Raw genomic sequence first — 18,363 nt, 5'->3', positions numbered from 1 at the left:
CACCAATAAACATGTAAAGAATAAAGAGAAATCCAAATCTATCACTAAAGAAAAATCAGCAAAATATGAGAGAAAGACAAGAAAGGATCAGAGAAAATCAAAACAACCACAAAACAAGTAATACAATGGCAATAAATATTTATCTATTAATATTTACTTTGAATATACATGTACTAAACACTCCAACTAAAAGACATAGGGTGTCAGAATGGATAAAACAAACAAACACCAAGACCTATCTATATGCTACCCACAAGAGACTCATTTTGGACCTACAGGCACCTGCAAATTGAAGATGTGAGGATGGAGAAACATTTATCATGCAAATGGATGTCAAAAGAAAGCCAGAGTAACAATACTTATATTGGACAAATTACACTTTAAAACAAAGACTGTAACAAGGGACAAAAAAAGGGGGGGGGCACTATATAATAATAAAGGGGACAATCCAGCAAAAAGATAAAACAGTTGTAAATATTTATGCAACCAACATGGGAGTGCCTAAATACAATAACAAACATAAAGGAACTAATCAATAATAACACAATAATAGTAGGGGATTTTCACATCCCACTTATGTTAATGGACAAATTTTCTAAACAGGAAATCATCAAAGAAACAATGGCTTTGAATGACATATTGGACGAGATAGACTTAACAGGCATATTCAGAAAATTACTTCCTAATGCAGCAGAATATACATTCTTTTCAAGTGCACATAGAAGATTCTCCCAAATAAATCACAAATTAGCCCCAAAACAGGCCTTGACAAACAAAAGAAGACTGAAGTCATACCATGCACCTTTTCTGTCCACAACTCTATGAAACTAGAAGTTAACCACAGAAAAAATCTGGAATGATCACAAATACATGGAAGTTAAGTGACATGATACTAAACTATGAATGACTTAACCTGGAAAATAAAGGTTCCCCTAAGAGGGAAGTATATTGCAATACAAGCCTACCCAAGAAACAAGAAAAGTCTCTATTTGACAACCTAACCTTACACCTAAACAAGCTAGAAAAAGAACAAAGCCTAAAGCCAGCAGAAAGAAAAAATAAAGAGTAAACAGAAATAAATGATACAGAAACTAAAAAACAACAGAACAGATCAATGAAACCTGGAGTTGTTTCTTTGATAAAATAAAATCAGTAACCTCTAACCAGACTCATTAAAAACAAAAGAGAAAATACCCAAATGAATAACATCATAAGTGAAAGAGGAGAAATAACAACCAACACCACAAAAATACAAGCTATTGTAAGAGAATATTTTGAAAAATTGTATGTAAACAACCTGGGAAATCTGGAAGAAATGGATAAACTCCTTGAAACATATAAACTACCAAAGCTGAAATAGGAAGAAATAGGAGACTTGAACAGACTGATAGCCAGCAAAGAAACTGAATGAATAATAATAAAAAACAAAGTCCAACACCAGGTGGATTCACAGGGGAAATCTACCAGACATTTAAAGAAGAGTTAAATACCTATTCTTCTTAAACTATTCCAAAAAGTAGAAATGGAAGGAAAACTTTCAAATTCATTCTCTAAAGCCAACTTTACCCTCATTCGAAAACCAGATAAAGACACCACAAAAAAAGAGAAGTACAGGCCTCTATCTCTGATACACAAAGATGCAAAGATCGTCAAGAAAATACTAGCAAACTGAATCCAACAACACGTTAAAAAAATCATTCACCACAATCAAGTGGGATTTATTCCTGAGTTGCAAGCATGGTTCAGAATTCACAAATCAATCAACATGGTACATAACAATAAAAGAAAGGATAAGAACCATATGATAATTTCAATAATGCAGAAACAGCATTTAACCACGACATTTCTTCATTAAAAATCCTCAACAAAGTAGGTTTAGAGGGAACTTCCTCAACATAACAAAGGCCATATATGAAAGATCCACAGCTAATATCATCCTCAATGGGAAACAACAGAGCTTTTCCTCTAAGATCAGGGACAAAATGAGGATGTCCACTCTGGCCACTTTTATTCAACATAGTATTGGAAGTCCTAACCACAACAGTCAGCCAACAAGAAGAAATAAAAAGCATCCAGATTGGCAAGGAAGAAGTAAATCTTGCCCTATTTGAAGATGACATTATACTATATAGAAAACCCAAAGGACTCCACCAAAAACTCCTAGAATTGATCAACAAATTTACTAAGGCCACAGGATAAAAAAATCAATGTACAGAAGTCTGTTGCATTTCTATACACCCATAATGAAGCCGAAGAGAAATTAAGGAATCCATCACATATAAAATTGCACCAAAAATAATAAAATACCTAGGAGTAAACCTAACCAAAGTAGTGAAAGACCTGTACTCTGAAAACTATAAAACACTGATAAAAGAAATTGAAGATGACACAAGCAAATGGAAAGACATTCCATTTTCATGGTTTGGATGAACAAATATTGTTAAAATGTCTATTCTATCCAAAGCAATCTACACATTTAATGCAATCCCTATCAAAACACCACCAGCATTCTTCACAGAGCTAAAACAATCCTAAAATTTGTATGGAACCACAAAAGACTCCAAATATCAAATGTAACCCTGAGAAAGAAAAACACAGCTGTGAAGGCATCACAAATCCAGACTTCAAGTTATTTTACAAACCTCCAGTAATCAAAACTGTACAGTACCGGCACAAAAATAGATACATCGATCAATGGAACAGAATAGAAATCCCAGAAATAAACCCACAATTATATGGTCAATTAATTTTTGACAAAGCAAGAAAGAATATACAATGGGAAAAAGAGTCTCTTCAAAAAATGGCATTGGGAAAACTGAACCACTTTCTTATATCATTCACAAAAATAAATTGAAAATGGATTAAAGACCTAAATGCGAGATGTAAAACTGTAAAAATCCTAGAAGAGAACACAGGCAATAACTTCTTTGATGTTGACCATAGCAACTTCTTTCTAGATATGTCTACTGAGGCAAGGCCAACAAAATCAAAAATAAACTATTGGGACTACATCAAAATAAAAACTTCTGCACAGGAAAGGAAACAATCAATAAAACTAACAGAAATTTTGCAGAATATGAGAAGATATTTGCAAATGACATATCTGATAAAGGGTTAGTAACCAAAATATATAAGCATCTTATAAAACTCAACACCAAAAACACAAATAATCCAATATAAAAATGGACAAAAGACATGAATAGACATTTTTCCAAACAAGACATACAGACGGCCAACAGACACATGAAAAGATGCTCAGTGTCACTAATCATCAGGGAAATGCAAATGAAAAGTACAATGAGCTGTTACCTCAGACCTGTCAGAACGGCTAAAATCAACAACAAAAAACAACAGGTATTGATGAGGATGTGGAGAAAGGGAACTCTCTTGCACTGGTGTTGAGAAAGCAAACTGGTACAGACTCAAAAAGTTAAAAATGGAATTACTGACAATCCAGCAATCACAGAACTGGGTATTTATCTAAAGAAAAGAAAAATACTAATTCAAAGTAAATTAATTGATGTTTATAGCAGCATTATCTACAATAGTCAAATGATGGAAACAACCCAAGTGTCCATCAACTGATGAATGGATAAAGAAGATGTGATACACACACACACACGTACATACATACACACACAATGGAAAATTACTCAGCCATCAAAAAAGAATGAAATCTTAACCATTTGCAATGACGCATGGAGCTATAGAGTATTATGCTAAGTGAAATAAATTAGAGAAAGACAAATACCATATCATTTCACTTATATGTGCAATTTAAGAAACAAAACAAATAAGCAAAGGGAAAAGAGAAAGTGAGAGAGGCAAATCAAGAAACAGACCCAACTATAGAGAACAAATTGATGGTTACCAGAAGGAAGCTGGCTGGGAGGAGGGAGGCGGGGGGGAGGGGAGGGATGGGTTAAACAGGTGATGGAGATTAAAGAGTGCACTTATGATGAGCACCTGGTGATGTATGAAGTGTCGAATCACTATATAGTACACCTGAAACTAATCATACACTGTATGTTAACTAACTGTAATTTAAGTAAAAACTTGAAAAAAGAAAAGAAATTAAATGACATTCAGAGTTATTATAAAACTATAGTGACTAAGATTGTGTGTTGATGGCAGAAATATGGACCCTGCCAGACAAAGCTGAACAGACTAGAGAGTCCAAAAACATATGCCATGTATAAGATAACTGATTTTTTATGAACATGACACTCCAAAGCAGTGAGGAATGGATCTTTTAAAAAAAATTATACTGCTTAATTGGATATTCATATGGAATCTGTCTTTACCACACATCATAATAAAAATGTGTTCAGGTAAATGATAGATTTAAATGCTATAGGAAAACAATACAGCTTCAGGAGGATAATAGAGGAGAATATCTTTTTGATGTTTTGGAAGATTTTGTAAAGAAAATACAAAATAGCACTAACCAGAAAGGGAAAATTTTATAAATTAGATTACATTAAAATTAAGAACTTTTCCTCAAAAGACACCATTAAGACACTGAAAACACCAGTTACAGGGAAGACTCTTACATTTTGTGTAAATAGTGAAGGGCTTATATCAGATATATAAATAATTATGATAAATATATGAAAAAGACACAGTAAACTCAATAGAAAAAATAGAAAACTCAATAGAAAAAATTGGCCAAGAGACCTAACAAAGTAACCAAATGGTCATAAGCATATGAAAAGGTGTTCATCACTTTTCAGAGTAATGTCAATTGAAATCACAATAACATTGCACATACCCATCAGAATGGATAAAATTTTAAAGAGACTATCAGCACCTTTTCCTCATGATGTGGAACAACTAGAAGTCTTTTATTATTATTAGTTTATTTAGTTTTGGGGGTGAGGGGCAGAGAGAGAGGGAGAGAGAATCCTAAGCAGGCTCCATGTTGTCAGCGCTGAGCCCAACACAGGGCTGGATCCCATGAACCATGAGATCATGACCTGAGCCAAAACCAAGAGTTGGACACTTAACCAACTGAGCCACCATGTACCCCTAGAACTCTTTTAAAGTGTTAGTGGGAGTACGAATTGGTTATAGCTTCTTTGGAAAATTCTTTGGCAGCACCTAAGAATTCAGGTGAGTCCACTGATTCCACTCCTAGATATATATCTAATAAAAACCTGTATTAAGTACTCCAAAATAGAGTTTTCAAGAATTTTCAGAGCCACACAATTTGTAATAGTGCCAAAATAGAAACAACATAAATATTTAACAATACTAGAGTATATAATATGCTGTGGTGTATTCATACAGTGGAATTCTAAACAGCAATTTTTAATATGAAATTTATTGTCAAATTGGTTTCCATACAACGCCCAGTGTTCATCATTTTTTAATCTGTTGTTTCACACTGTAACACAAATCAAGTTGACATTCTGACATGTATTACAGTAATACATATTATTGACTGAAATCAACTAGACTCAACATAGTTGTTTCCATTTACAGACACTTCAAAAACTGGTAAAACTGATACAGGGTGTTAAAAGCCAAGACAGCGGCAACCATTGGGGAAGATGTAGAAATAGTGATTGGAAAAGAGAATTTAAGGGGTTTTAGATGATGTTCTGTTTTTTAATCTGAGTGATTAAACAGTTGTATTCATTTTGTGATGCTTCATTGTGGTGTGATTTTATGATTTGTACTGTATGAGAGTTTTAACTAAGTAAAAAAATTTTTTTCAAAATATCAGGAAGTTATATTACTGAAAATGACAGAGGACTGGTTTCTCCACTAAAAACTGCTTATGTTGGCAAAATCAATTTTTTCAGAATTCTAGAATCTAATAGAAAATTTATAACAATCAGGGGAATGCTTAATGAAGACAGAAGTTGCTATAAAATAAATAAGTCATGGAAATGTAATGTATACCATGGTGGGTATAGTTTATAATACTGTATTGTATACTTGAAAGTTGCTAAGAGAGTAAATCTTCAAAATCCTCACACAAGAAAACAAAATATTTTTAACCACCTCTGGTGATGGATATTAACTAAACTTATGGTATTTTACAAAATGTACAAATGTCTAATTATGTTGTACACCTGAAACTAATATAATGTTAAATGTCAACTATATCTCATTTCTTTAAAAAGCTGAATTTTGTTAAGAGACCGCATGGTATTTTTATCTTACTCATTTACAGTTAACTACTGGTGGCCATGAAGATAGCACCCTTCATTCCTCTTACATAGCTTTCTGGTGCCAGAGGGAGTAATAAATACAGACCTTCTTTTCATAGAATGGTAGTTGTACCTGACCTGTGTTTTTACCTGTTTGGTGACTCCCTGAAGCATTAGCTCAAGGGCTTACCTTTGTTTTCCTTGCCTCAGAGCTTTCCTGGGGTTGAAGTGGCTTCCTGGAAGGCATTTATCTGAGTAATTAAAGGCAGATGTACCAGCTGCCACTTACCTGGGGAGAGGGATAACAAGCAGGGGCAAACAATAGATAGTTTATACTCTTGGAAAGAATAGGCTGTATAAGAAGATAGATGGGGGGAACAAAGGCTTTGTAAAGCTCCCACATACCCTGCAGAATCTAGATGTCTGTATGCTGCCTACAGTTGGATACATGCTAAGAAAATACCTGAGAAGATTCTCAGTTTTCCCCTTTGGATTAACTTTAGGCACCATCCAGACAGTAAGTAAAGGCTAATGCAGAGTTGGAAATAACCTGGCTATTATTGCAGCAGTTTCCTAACACAGAATCAACCTGTGCAGACATGGAAAGGATTTATTATTGTTGCTGCTGTTGTTTGGCTATAGTCATTTAATGAAATTGCTGTCAAATCACTAGGTCACCAGTAAGCTAACGGAGCAGAGTTTTCAGAGGCCAAACACAGTGAAGGATACAATCTTTCGAAAAACTGTTTACGTGATGACTTTTCTAAACTAACAGCAAAAACTTACAACAAGCATCAACAGAAAAATTGGGAAGGGAGAAAATCTAATTTTCACAGCTTCCTCATTAATGCTCAAAAGTTCAGCTTTCAACAACAAAAGACACAGCATACAAAGAAACAAGAAAGCATGGCCCATTCAGAGGGGAAAGAAAAGAATTTAACTGAAACTGGCCCTGTGAAAGCTGACATTTTACGTACTATACAAAGATTTTAAGTCAGCAGTCTTAAATATGCTTAAAGAACTAAAAGAAAACAAGGATAAAGAATTGAAGGTAATCAATTAAAGAATTAAGTCTCACTAAATAGAGTATTAATAAAATTTATTTTAAAAAGAAACTAAATAGAAATTCTGGTCCTGGGGGTGCCTGAGTGGCTCAGTCAGTTGAGCTCCCATTCTTCATTTATCTCAGGTCATGATCCAGGGTCATGGGATTGAGCCCCTGTTGGGCTCCATGCTGAGCATAGAGCCTGCTTAAGATTCATTCTCTCTCTTGCTCTCTCTCTCACTCTCTCTTGCTCTCCTACCCTCTCCCCGAGGCTTCCCTCCCCTCCCCGCATGCTTTCTCTTTCTCTAAAATAAATAAATAGGTAGGTAGGTAGGTAGGTAGGTAGAGAGAGAGAGAGAGAGAGAGAGAGAGAGAGAGAAAGAGATAGATATTCTGGTGCTGGAAAATACAATAACAGAAATGAAAAACTTACGCAAGGGATTGAGCCTCAGATTTGAACAGGCAGATAAAAGAATACATGGATTTGACCTTACATAGTAAAAAGGGTTATAAAAGAATATTATGAACAATTGCATGCTGACAAAGTAAATAACCTAGATGAAATGGATAAATTCTGAGAAACTACCAAAACTGACTCCAGAACAAATAGATAATCTGAACAAATTTGTAACAAGAGATTGAATTAGTAGTCAAAGCCTTCCTTCAAAGAAAAGGCCAGGATCAGATGACTTCATGGTGAACTCTACCAATTGTTGAAGGAGGTAACACCAAATGCTTCTCACACATTTTCCAAAAACTAGAAGGGAACACATTTTAACTCGTTCTTTGGGGCCAGCTTTACCCTAATACCAAAGCCAGACAAAGACATCACAGGAAAAGAAAACTATGTAACAATATTACTTATGAATATAGATGCAAGCATCCTCAATAAAATACTAGCAAACACAATCCAGTAGAATATTAAGAGATTTATAAAATATGATCAAGTGGAGTTTGTCCTAGGAACACAAGAGTGTTTCAATATACACAAATCAATGTAATACCCACATCAGTAAAATGGAGGGAAGAAAAATAAGGTTATCTCATGCAGAAAAAGCATTTTACAGATGCCCCTTTCATGATTTAAAACCACAACAGCAACATTCAGATAACTCAGTGACTTCCTTATTGGAATGGAACTTCCTTAACCTGGTAAAGGGCATTTTTGCAAAACCCACAGATAACATCATATTCGATAGTGAAAGAATGAAACCTTTCCCTCTGAGATCATGAACAAGACAAGGATCCCTGCTTTTGATACTTCTACTTCATATTGTATTGGAAATTCTATCCAGAAGAGTGAGGTAAGAAAAATAAAAAGCACCTACAGTGGAAAGAAAGAACATTAGCTCTATTTGCGGATATCATAATCTTATATATGTATTAGTGTGTTTTTGTATACTAACAATGAACAATCCACAAAGGAAATTAAGAAAGCAATTCTATTTATAATAGCATCAAAAAGTAAAATAAAATACTTTTTGAAACAAATTTAGAAACAAATTTAACCAAGTAGATGAAAGGTTTATACATTAGAAGCTATAAAACATTGCCAAAAAATATTTTAAAAACACAAAAATAAACAGAATGACATCCCATGTTTATGAATGTAAGATTTAATATTCTTAAGATAATAATATACCAAAAGTGATGTACATATTCACTACAATCCCTATCAAAACCCCAATGGCTTTTTTGCAGAAATGAAAATGGTTATCCTAAAATTCATATGAAATTGCAAGTGACTCCAAATAGACAAAATAATCTTGAAAAAGAACAAAGTTGAAGGACTTACACTTCTTAATTGTAAAGTTTCCTCCACAGCTACACTGATCAAAACAGTTTGGTAATGTCATAAGATTAGAGATATAATTTAATGAAATGTAATTGGGATTCCAGAAATAAAATCATACATCTATGATTGTTTTTTTAAACAAGAGTGCCAAGACTGTTTAACAGGAGAAAGAATAATCTCATCAGCAAACGTTGCTAGGAGAACTGGATACCCACATACAAAAGAATAAAGTTAGACATCCTCCCCGCCCCCACCAAATCTATGAAAAACTTCGCAAACTCAACACAAATAAAAACAACCAAGTTAAGAAATGGGCAGAAGACATGAACAGACATTTTCTCCAAAGAAGATGTACAGACACAGGAAAATACGCTCAACCTTGCTTATCATCAGGGAAAAACAAATAAAACGTACAATGAGATATCACCTCAGACCTATCAGAATGGCTAGAATCAGCAACACAGGAAACAACAGATGTTGGCCAGGATGCGGAGAAAGAGGAACCCTCTTACACTGTTGGTGAGAATGCAAACTGGTGTAGCCACTCTAGAAAATAGTATGGAGGTTCCTCGAACAGTTAAAAATAGAACTACTCTACAACCCAGCAATTGCACTACTAGGTATTTACCCAAAGGATACAAATATACTCATTTGAAGGGACACATGCACCCTGAAATTCATAGTAGCATTATCAACAATAGCCAAATTATGGAAAAAGCCTAAATGTCCATCGACTGATGAATGGATAGAGAAGATGTGGGGTGTGTGTGTGTAATGGAATATTATTCAGCCATAAAAAAAGAATGAAATTGTGCCATTTGCAGTTACACAGATGGAGCTAGAGTGGATTAGGCTAAGCGAAATAAGTCAGTCAAATAAAGACAAATACCATCTGATTTCACTCATATATGAAATTTAAGAAACAAAACAGATGAACACAGTGGGGAAAAAAGAGAGAAAAACCGGAAAACAGACTCTTAACTATAGAGAACAAACTGAGGGCTGCTGGAGGGGAGGTAGGCAGGGGCATGGGCTAAATGGGTGATGGGTATTGAGGGCACTTGTGATGAGCATTGGGTGTTATATGTAAGTGAAGATTCACTAAATTCTACTCCTGAAACTAATATTGCACTATATGTTAACTAACTAGAATTTAAATAAAAACTTGAAAGAAAAATTTGGACCCCTACTTCATACCATATGCAAAAATTAACTCAAATATAAGGAAAGGCTTGAATTTATAGCTAAAGCTATAAAATTCAAAAAGGAAGACCATGGGGGAGGGGAAGGGGGAAAAAAAGTTACAGAGAGGGAGGGAGGCAAACCATAAGAGACTCTTAAATACTGAGAACAAACTGAAGGTTGATGGGAGGTAGGGGGAAGAGGGGAAAGAGGGTGATGGACATTGAGGAGAGCACCTGTTGGGATGAGCACTGGGTGTTGTATGGAAACCAATTTCACAATAAATTATATTTAATAAATAAATAAAAATTCAAAAAAGAAAACAAGGTAATCTTTCATGACTTTGATTATGGCAGAGATTTTGTAGACATTACACCAAAAGCATAAAAGTAAACAAAAGAAAAAAATAGGTAAAATGGCCTTCATCATTAGGTGAAAAGACAACAATGAGTTGGAAAAAATTTTCACACTATATATCTAATAGAGTTTAGTTTTCATAATATATAAATAACTCTTAGAGCCCAACAATAAAAAGACATTTTTTTAAATGAACAAAGGATTTGTGTAGACTTTTTCAAAAAAAGATATACAAATGTCCAACAAGCACATGAAAATATGCTTAACATCATTAGTCATTGGGGAAATGAAAACAAAGCCACAATTAATTGTGTATACCACTTCACACCCACTACAATGGCTAAAAAAATTTTTAAGAGGAAGAAAAGCAAGTGTTGACAAGGAAACAGATTAATTAGAACCACATAGTTTGCTAGTGGGAATGTAAAATGGTACAGCTGATATAGAATATGGTTTGGCAATTTCTCAAAAAGATAACTATCATATAACTGAGCACTCCCACTTTTAGGTATATACAAAAACTTTTACATGAACGTTCACAGAAGCATTATTCACAATAGCCAAAAGCTGGAGACAAATACTTTTCCTGTATTTATTGAGATGACCATATGGTTTTTCTTCTTTAATCTGTCAGTATGATGAATAACAATATGGTGTTTGATTTTTTTTTAATGTTTAAAAAGTCTTACATTCCTAAGATAAACTGCACTTAGTCATGATGTCTGATCCTTTCTATATGTTTTTTATTTGATTTGCTAATATTTTGTTGACAATTTTTTCACCTATGCTTGAGGAATATGGTTGTATAATTTTATTTTTTGGTTTTGGTAGTCAGGATAAGGCTGACCTCATAAAATGTGTTGGTGTTATTCTATCGTCTTCATTTCTAGATGAGTTCTTATAGAATTGCCATTATATTACCAAATAATGATACCATTCTAGATAGGTTTAAGGATTTGCTTTTTATATTTTGAAACTTAAATTTCACTATGACATTCACTTCAAAATTATTTTTTTTTTAATTTTTTTTTTCAACGTTTATTTATTTTTGGGACAGAGAGAGACAGAGCACGAATGGGGGAGGGGCAGAGAGAGAGGGAGACACAGAACCGGAAACAGGCTCCAGGCTCTGAGCCATCAGCCCAGAGCCCGACGCGGGGCTCGAACTCATGGACCGCGAGATCGTGACCTGGCTGAAGTCGGACGCTTAACCGACTGCGCCACCCAGGCGCCCCTTTTTCTTTTTTTTCTTTTTTTTTAAAAAAAATTTTTTTTTTCAACGTTTATTTATTTTTGGGACAGAGAGAGACAGAGCACGAATGGGGGAGGGGCAGAGAGAGAGGGAGACACAGAACCGGAAACAGGCTCACTTCAAAATTATTTTAATGTAATCAGAATTAACTCAGGTATTTTTTTTATTGAGTGTAAACAATTTTTTTTAACTTTTTTTAATGGTTATTTATTTTTGAGAGACAGAGAAAGAGTGTGAATGGGGGAGGGGCAGCGAGAGAGAGAAAGACACAGAATCTGAAGAGGCTCCAGGCTCTGAGCTGTCAGCACAGAGCCCAACGCGGGGCTCGAACTCACAAGCTGTGAGATCATGACCGGAGCTGAAGTTGGACGCTTAACCGATTAAGCCACCCAGCCACCCCAAGTGTAAACAGTTTTATATAAAATATATTGTTTATTCAGGCCAGTTTTTGTTGTTCTCTATTACACATAAAAATATTCCTACAGTCAAATCTTAATAATTGTTCTTTTTTAAATTTAGATTTTAGTGCATTGTTTAAAAAGTAAACCATTGTTATGAGCTTAGAAATGCTTTAGCATATATTCATTCTCATTGGAATGGGATTTTTAAATCAAATTTTGGCAATACCTCTTATATACAGTTATGATGCCTATAATTTTTGAAATTTACTATAATTAATGCTAATGTATTTCTCATCTAGTCATGCAGATGGATCAATAAAATTTTGGGATGCTTCTGCAAGTAAGTTTTAAGTCTCTTGTTCTATAACAGAAAACCCTCAGTTAATATTTACGCAGAGCCATTTGCCACTTTTTACTTTGGATGATTAATATTTCAGATACAGTTTTAGCATATATATATATATATATATATATATATATATAGCTGTGTTATAAAAATCCATTTCCTATGTTGGATCAGTTTAAAGTACTATCTCTACTATACTTTTCCTTTATAATATTAACAGATAGGACTGAAGTCTCCATCAGCAACCTGTTGTATTTACAAAAGGTAAGGTACATTGAAAAAACTACCATACTTTGTCAGATTAACTCTATTGAAGGAATTTCCTTCACCTCCAGCTCTGGTCCTAGAAAAGTTCTTTTATCTCACTAGTCTTCACTTTCTTTTCCATTTGTCTATGAAGCCCTATGTGAATCAAAAGAAGTGATTAGATAAATGTAAAATTTCTTTTAAAATTTTTGAGAATTATGTAATTTAAGGAATAAGGTAGGCTGCCTCAGTGTTGAAGGGCACACAAAGATATTTCAGAATTGATTGTATCTGTATATATCCTTCATAGTACTTTTATTTACTAAATCAGATAAATGAATGCACATATTTGACTATTAGGCAAACAGTATGATAAGAATTGTAAATGTAATACAACTCGAATTCTGTTTGTTATCAGAAATTTGTGATTTGTTTGAACCAGGTAGACCCAGAAAGGGTATTTTGATGGGGTAATACTTAATGTGAGTTTGGGAAGATATTTATGATTTTAATAGGAATAGGAGGAATAGAGTAAGTGAGCGATGACTCAGTTTCTGAGGATGAACAACTAGCAAGATGAGGACTATAAGAGAGTGCTGGAGGTTTGAATCTTGTAATTACACCAGGAAATCCAGGTAAAAATGTCTAGCAGGTAGGAAGACCAGTCAAGAATGGAAACTAATGAAGAGGCAGCGTAAAAGTGGTATTTGAAGCTATAGAAGTAAACAGCTTCTGAGGAAGATTATGGTAAAGACAAAAGCAGAGGGAAGAAGGTTGATTATTGGTTATACTCTAAGCCTGCAAGCTAGAGTCTTTCAGCAATGGAGCAAATCATCAGCAAGAAAAAATGATTAAAATATTTAAAACCACGAATTTTGAGGCCCCTTTCTGAACTCACACAATAGAAATCAATGGCTCAGGGAGAAATTCCACGGGACAAAAGATTTTCTTTGGATGGACTTTTCTTGTAAATGTGACCTTGTTCCAAGAACACAATTTTATAGTAACATCCCACCACCTCAAATTCACTCCTTGGCATCTAAAATGTGAGAAGACACTTTAACATCCTAGTGATTAGAGTATATGCCACTTTTTTTTTTTTTTTTAATTTTTTTTTTCAACGTTTATTTATTTTTTGGGGGGACAGAGAGAGACAAAGCATGAACAGGGGAGGGGCAGAGAGAGAGGGAGACACAGAATCGGAAACAGGCTCCAGGCTCTGAGCCATCAGCCCAGAGCCTGACGCGGGGCTCGAACTCACGGACCGCGAGATCGTGACCTGGCTGAAGTCGGACGCTTAACCGACTGCGCCACCCAGGCGCCCCGAGTATATGCCACTCTTAAGCATGCATAGTATTTTAAGAGGTTAATTTTTAAATATTTTATCCCATTCAAAACATATTATAAAGGCTTGCAGCATGTTTAATATTTTTACTGTAATTATAAGAACATATTTCCAATTTAATGGATATCATTGAAGAAATTTCACTTAGTTTGTCAATTTTGTGGAATACTGTCCAGTACAGGAAGTGAGGTTATACTGAATTTGAATAATTGAGTTTATGTTTTATGTGTATTAGTTTTCAATTTGCTGACTAATAAATTACCACAATTGAGCAGTACTTACATATTATCTCACATTTTCTTTGTGTCAGGAATCTGGGTACAGTTTAGCTGGGTTCTTTGCTCAGGGTTTCCTGAGACTGCAGTCAAGGTGTTCGCTAGGGCTGCAGTTTCATCTGAGATTTAGAATCCTCATTCAGTCTCATGTAGTTGTTGGCAGAATTCATTTTCTTGTAGCTTTAGAACTCATGGCAACTTGTTTTATTAAGGCTGGTGAGGCAGTGTCTCTCTAACCTCAGAGAGGGCACCAGTTATGTCAGCCCCATTAAGGATAATCTCTGTTAATTAACTCAAAGTCAACTAATTAGGGGCCTTAATTATGTCTGTAGTACCCTTTTAGCATTGCTATGTCATACAAAATAATCATGGGAGTGATACCCCATCTGACATAGAAGCCAGGCTATAGCATCTGGTATAAAGCCTTACCCATTTTAAAAATGTTTTGATTTGACGTAATTTTAGACTTACAGAATAATTGAAAAAAAAAAATACCATGAAGTGTTATATAGCTTTTAGCCAGATTTTCCAAATGTCAGTGTATACTACATTTGTTTTTCCACCCTCCTCCCTCTCCTTCTTCTCCATATATTTATATACACTTACAGCATTTTGTAACCATTTCTGAGTTGCAGATATGATGCTCCTTTTACATTACATGCCTCTAAAATACTTCACTGTATCTTTCCTACAAATAAGACGTTCTTTTACATAGTCAAATTAGAGTTATAAAAATCAGAAGATTAATACTGATGGCAATATACCTGCTAACCTCCAGGTCTTACTCGGTTTTCACCAATTGTCCCAATAATATCTTTTATAATAAAAGAAAATTGAGAATTATTTATTGCATTTATCATCTTTTGGGTTTTCCTCAATTTGGAATTGTTTCTTAGTCTTTATTTCATTTAATTGATATTTTTGAAAACTCAGGCCAGTTATTTTGTATAATCTTCAGTTTGGGTTTGACTGAAGTTTCTTATGATTAGGTTCAAATTATGCACTTTTGACAGAAACTCCCAGATTTTTGGAAATTTTCTTAAGGATCTTTTGTAGAATCAGAGCTTTTTATAGGAGAGTTCTTATCAGGATCTAAAATGGAAAAAATATTCCCCCAAATAAAAATTCCTGAAAACAACTCACAAACACAGAGTTTTTAAAAATTATAACTGATCCTTTTCTAATACAGGGCCATTCAGAAAAGATTCTTTCTAAAATAATTGCAGATTATTGGGCTTTCAATACTACTAGGTAGTAAATTACAAATGTTTCTCATCTTAAGGATTGTCTAAGAAATTTGTTGGGAGAAGAAAACCCTCTATGAATAACATCAACCTCTCATGTAGCAATCAAAGGGGGAAATTGTGAAAAAGGATTAAGGGGTCTCCTTTAGGAGAGAATTAGGTTTAGTATTTCCATTGTAACCTTTTTGAGCCCCAATATTTTTATCAATAAATAAGGATAAAAATACTCACTTCATTGGACTTTTCTGAGGATCACATGAGACAATGCATACAAAGGACCTACAAATTCATTGGTATATAGTATATGTTCAATAAATGTTTATTTTTCTCTGGAGTCTCCCTTCAGCTAAACTATGATAAGAGTTCATGACATTGAATGCTTACTAGTTAAAATATAATTTATTTTGTCTGCTTGGATTCTATTTTAGTAGTTTAACAAATACACTGAAAGAGTTTAACAACATCTAAGAATTAAGTTCAAATTAGAAGATAACTATGCTTCAATATCTTGTAGTAACTCTGCAGATGCTGTATAAGCTAAAAACTTCAAAAGTGTTTGAAAAACAGAAGGTAGGAGAAGGAAAACCAACATGTGAAATTGTAGAGGAAGATCCATATGCCATTCAGATGATTTACTGGTGTCCAGAGAGCAGAATATTCTGTGTATCAGGAGTCTCTGCATATGTCATAATTTATAAATTCAGCAGACATGAAATTACAACAGAAATAGTGGTAAGTTATTTAAAATTTAATGTTCATAGCTAGAGTTATTAAAGCAATTATCTTATATTTTGGCTAGTGCTTGATATGGTTTTAAGCCATCAAGACTGATGTATTTAGTCAGTAATCCAATTCATAGGATTTTAAATTATTCTTGTTACTTATATAACTTATTAAAAAATAGTTTGGCTTAAAATGATGAAAACAGTTCTGTACCAAAACCTTGTATTTTTAGATAGGATGTATTTTGTCTGTATAGAATTTATACAGACATTTGTAGCTTTATGCATAAATGTCAAATTAATGTGGGCTTTGTTGTATATCTTTATTAAAATTTTTTAGTTTGCCTTTTCTTGTCAATTTTTAATTTCTGTATAGCAACATTTTTATAGGATGGAAATAATTATGAGCTACCTTACCTAATCTTAATTTTAAACTAATCAAGTAATTTAATTGTTCTGATACTCTCATGGGATAAATTAAATCTAAATTAAGGCATCTATAGATAATTGGCCATCCCTACTGAGTCCATTTTACCATTTTATCAGAAAATAAAGATTATCTACTAAACACCTGTATATAACTTTTTACCTCAACAGCTAAAATTAAGTACTGCCCTGTTAAAGTATATTAGTTAAAATCCCAGCCTTTGGAGTCAGATAAGTCTGTGTTTTAATTCTAGCTGTACCAGCGAATAGCTACATGATGCTGAGCAAGTCACAAAGATCCAGTAGTCAGTAGTAGAGTCTGAGTAAGACCCAGTTTCATCACTCATGTAATTTTCTGTGCAAATAAAATAGAAAAATGCAAAGTAGTAATAAACTACAAATGATAATGCCAATTTCATAAGGTTCTTATAAGGATTATATAAAATCATTAGTATAGTGTCTAGGTATAGTTGACAATAATTGGTAATGGTTACTGTCACTAGAGGGTTTTTTAATTTTAAGATAATTATAACAGTCATTTTGATAATATTGCTATATTCACACCCCATAATGAAATGTTATTAAGCAATTGTTTTCAGCCTCAAAGATCCTGATTTTTACATTGTAAAGCAAATGTTTGTTGTAAAATCGATTTTAATTAAAGCATAGAATGTAATCATAAAGTACTTAATTTTTAAACATTTTTAGATTAAAAAAAAAGGTTTTGGATCATCTTTTATTCCAATACAGTTTATCAAATGTTTTTTAATTAAGCAAGCTAATGAAATTAAGAGCTGAGCTAATGAAACAAAAATTAGAATTTATTTTGGGAATGTTTTACTGAATTTGAAGGCAAAATTGAATGTTTTTTTAAAAACTAAAATCCTTGTACAAATAATTTGTGTGTTATGTATGTGTGTGTAAACACATCCAGTTTATTTTATTTACTGGAATAACTGACCAATTTCTCCTTTTACTATATATGGAGTTGTAATTTATACCTTTATCTTAGGAGAATTTTTTATGTAAAAACTTTATCTTCACTAGTAGGTATTTTTCTTATAATTCTGAAGAATTAAGAAATATTTTACATTTTTTGTGAGTGCCAGTGAATGTTCCACGTATTTAAATACAAATACTGAAATACCAGTATTTAAATCAATTTGGGATATCTCAACTTTACTATGAATTGAAATTGAACTTATTAATCTGAATAAAACAATAATTACAAAAAAGTTGTCAGGTAATTTAATGTGGTTACTTATTGTTATGACTTAGGTTAAATTAAGACTTGATTTTTTTAAGTCATTAGAGGTACGACTTCAGTATGATATTGAAGATATTACAACCCCAGAACCAGAAACAAGTCCTCCGTTTCCAGATCTCTCATCTCAGCTTCCTTCAAGGAGTCTTTCTGGAAGTACTAACACTGTGGCTAGTGAAGGAGGAACAAAGGACAGTATCCCATGCCTCAAGTAAGAGTTGCTACCAAATTTTAAAACAATTTTACATATTAATCATATACTACTTTGAAACTGTACAAAATAAAATTACTCTTCTCTTTTATTA

The 18,363-nt window shown here is 33.5% G+C and overlaps 1 protein-coding gene across 1 annotated transcript in view; it reads left to right on the top strand.

Moving 5' to 3' along the window:
* Window positions 1–18,363, top strand: part of STXBP5L (syntaxin binding protein 5 like) — a 390,498-nt gene that overhangs the window by 253,911 nt on the left and 118,224 nt on the right. Inside the window, exons 15-17 of the mRNA XM_030330346.1 lie at window positions 12,490–12,530; window positions 16,161–16,378; window positions 18,100–18,269. Of these exons, the coding sequence (XP_030186206.1) occupies window positions 12,490–12,530; window positions 16,161–16,378; window positions 18,100–18,269 (429 nt within the window). The remainder of the gene's footprint in view (window positions 1–12,489; window positions 12,531–16,160; window positions 16,379–18,099; window positions 18,270–18,363) is intronic.

Source organism: Lynx canadensis, chromosome C2, assembly GCF_007474595.2.
Source record: "Lynx canadensis isolate LIC74 chromosome C2, mLynCan4.pri.v2, whole genome shotgun sequence".
NCBI lineage: Eukaryota > Metazoa > Chordata > Mammalia > Carnivora > Felidae > Lynx > Lynx canadensis.
The sequence above is the reverse complement of the archived record's forward strand: the minus strand, read 5'-3'. Positions and strand labels throughout refer to the sequence as shown.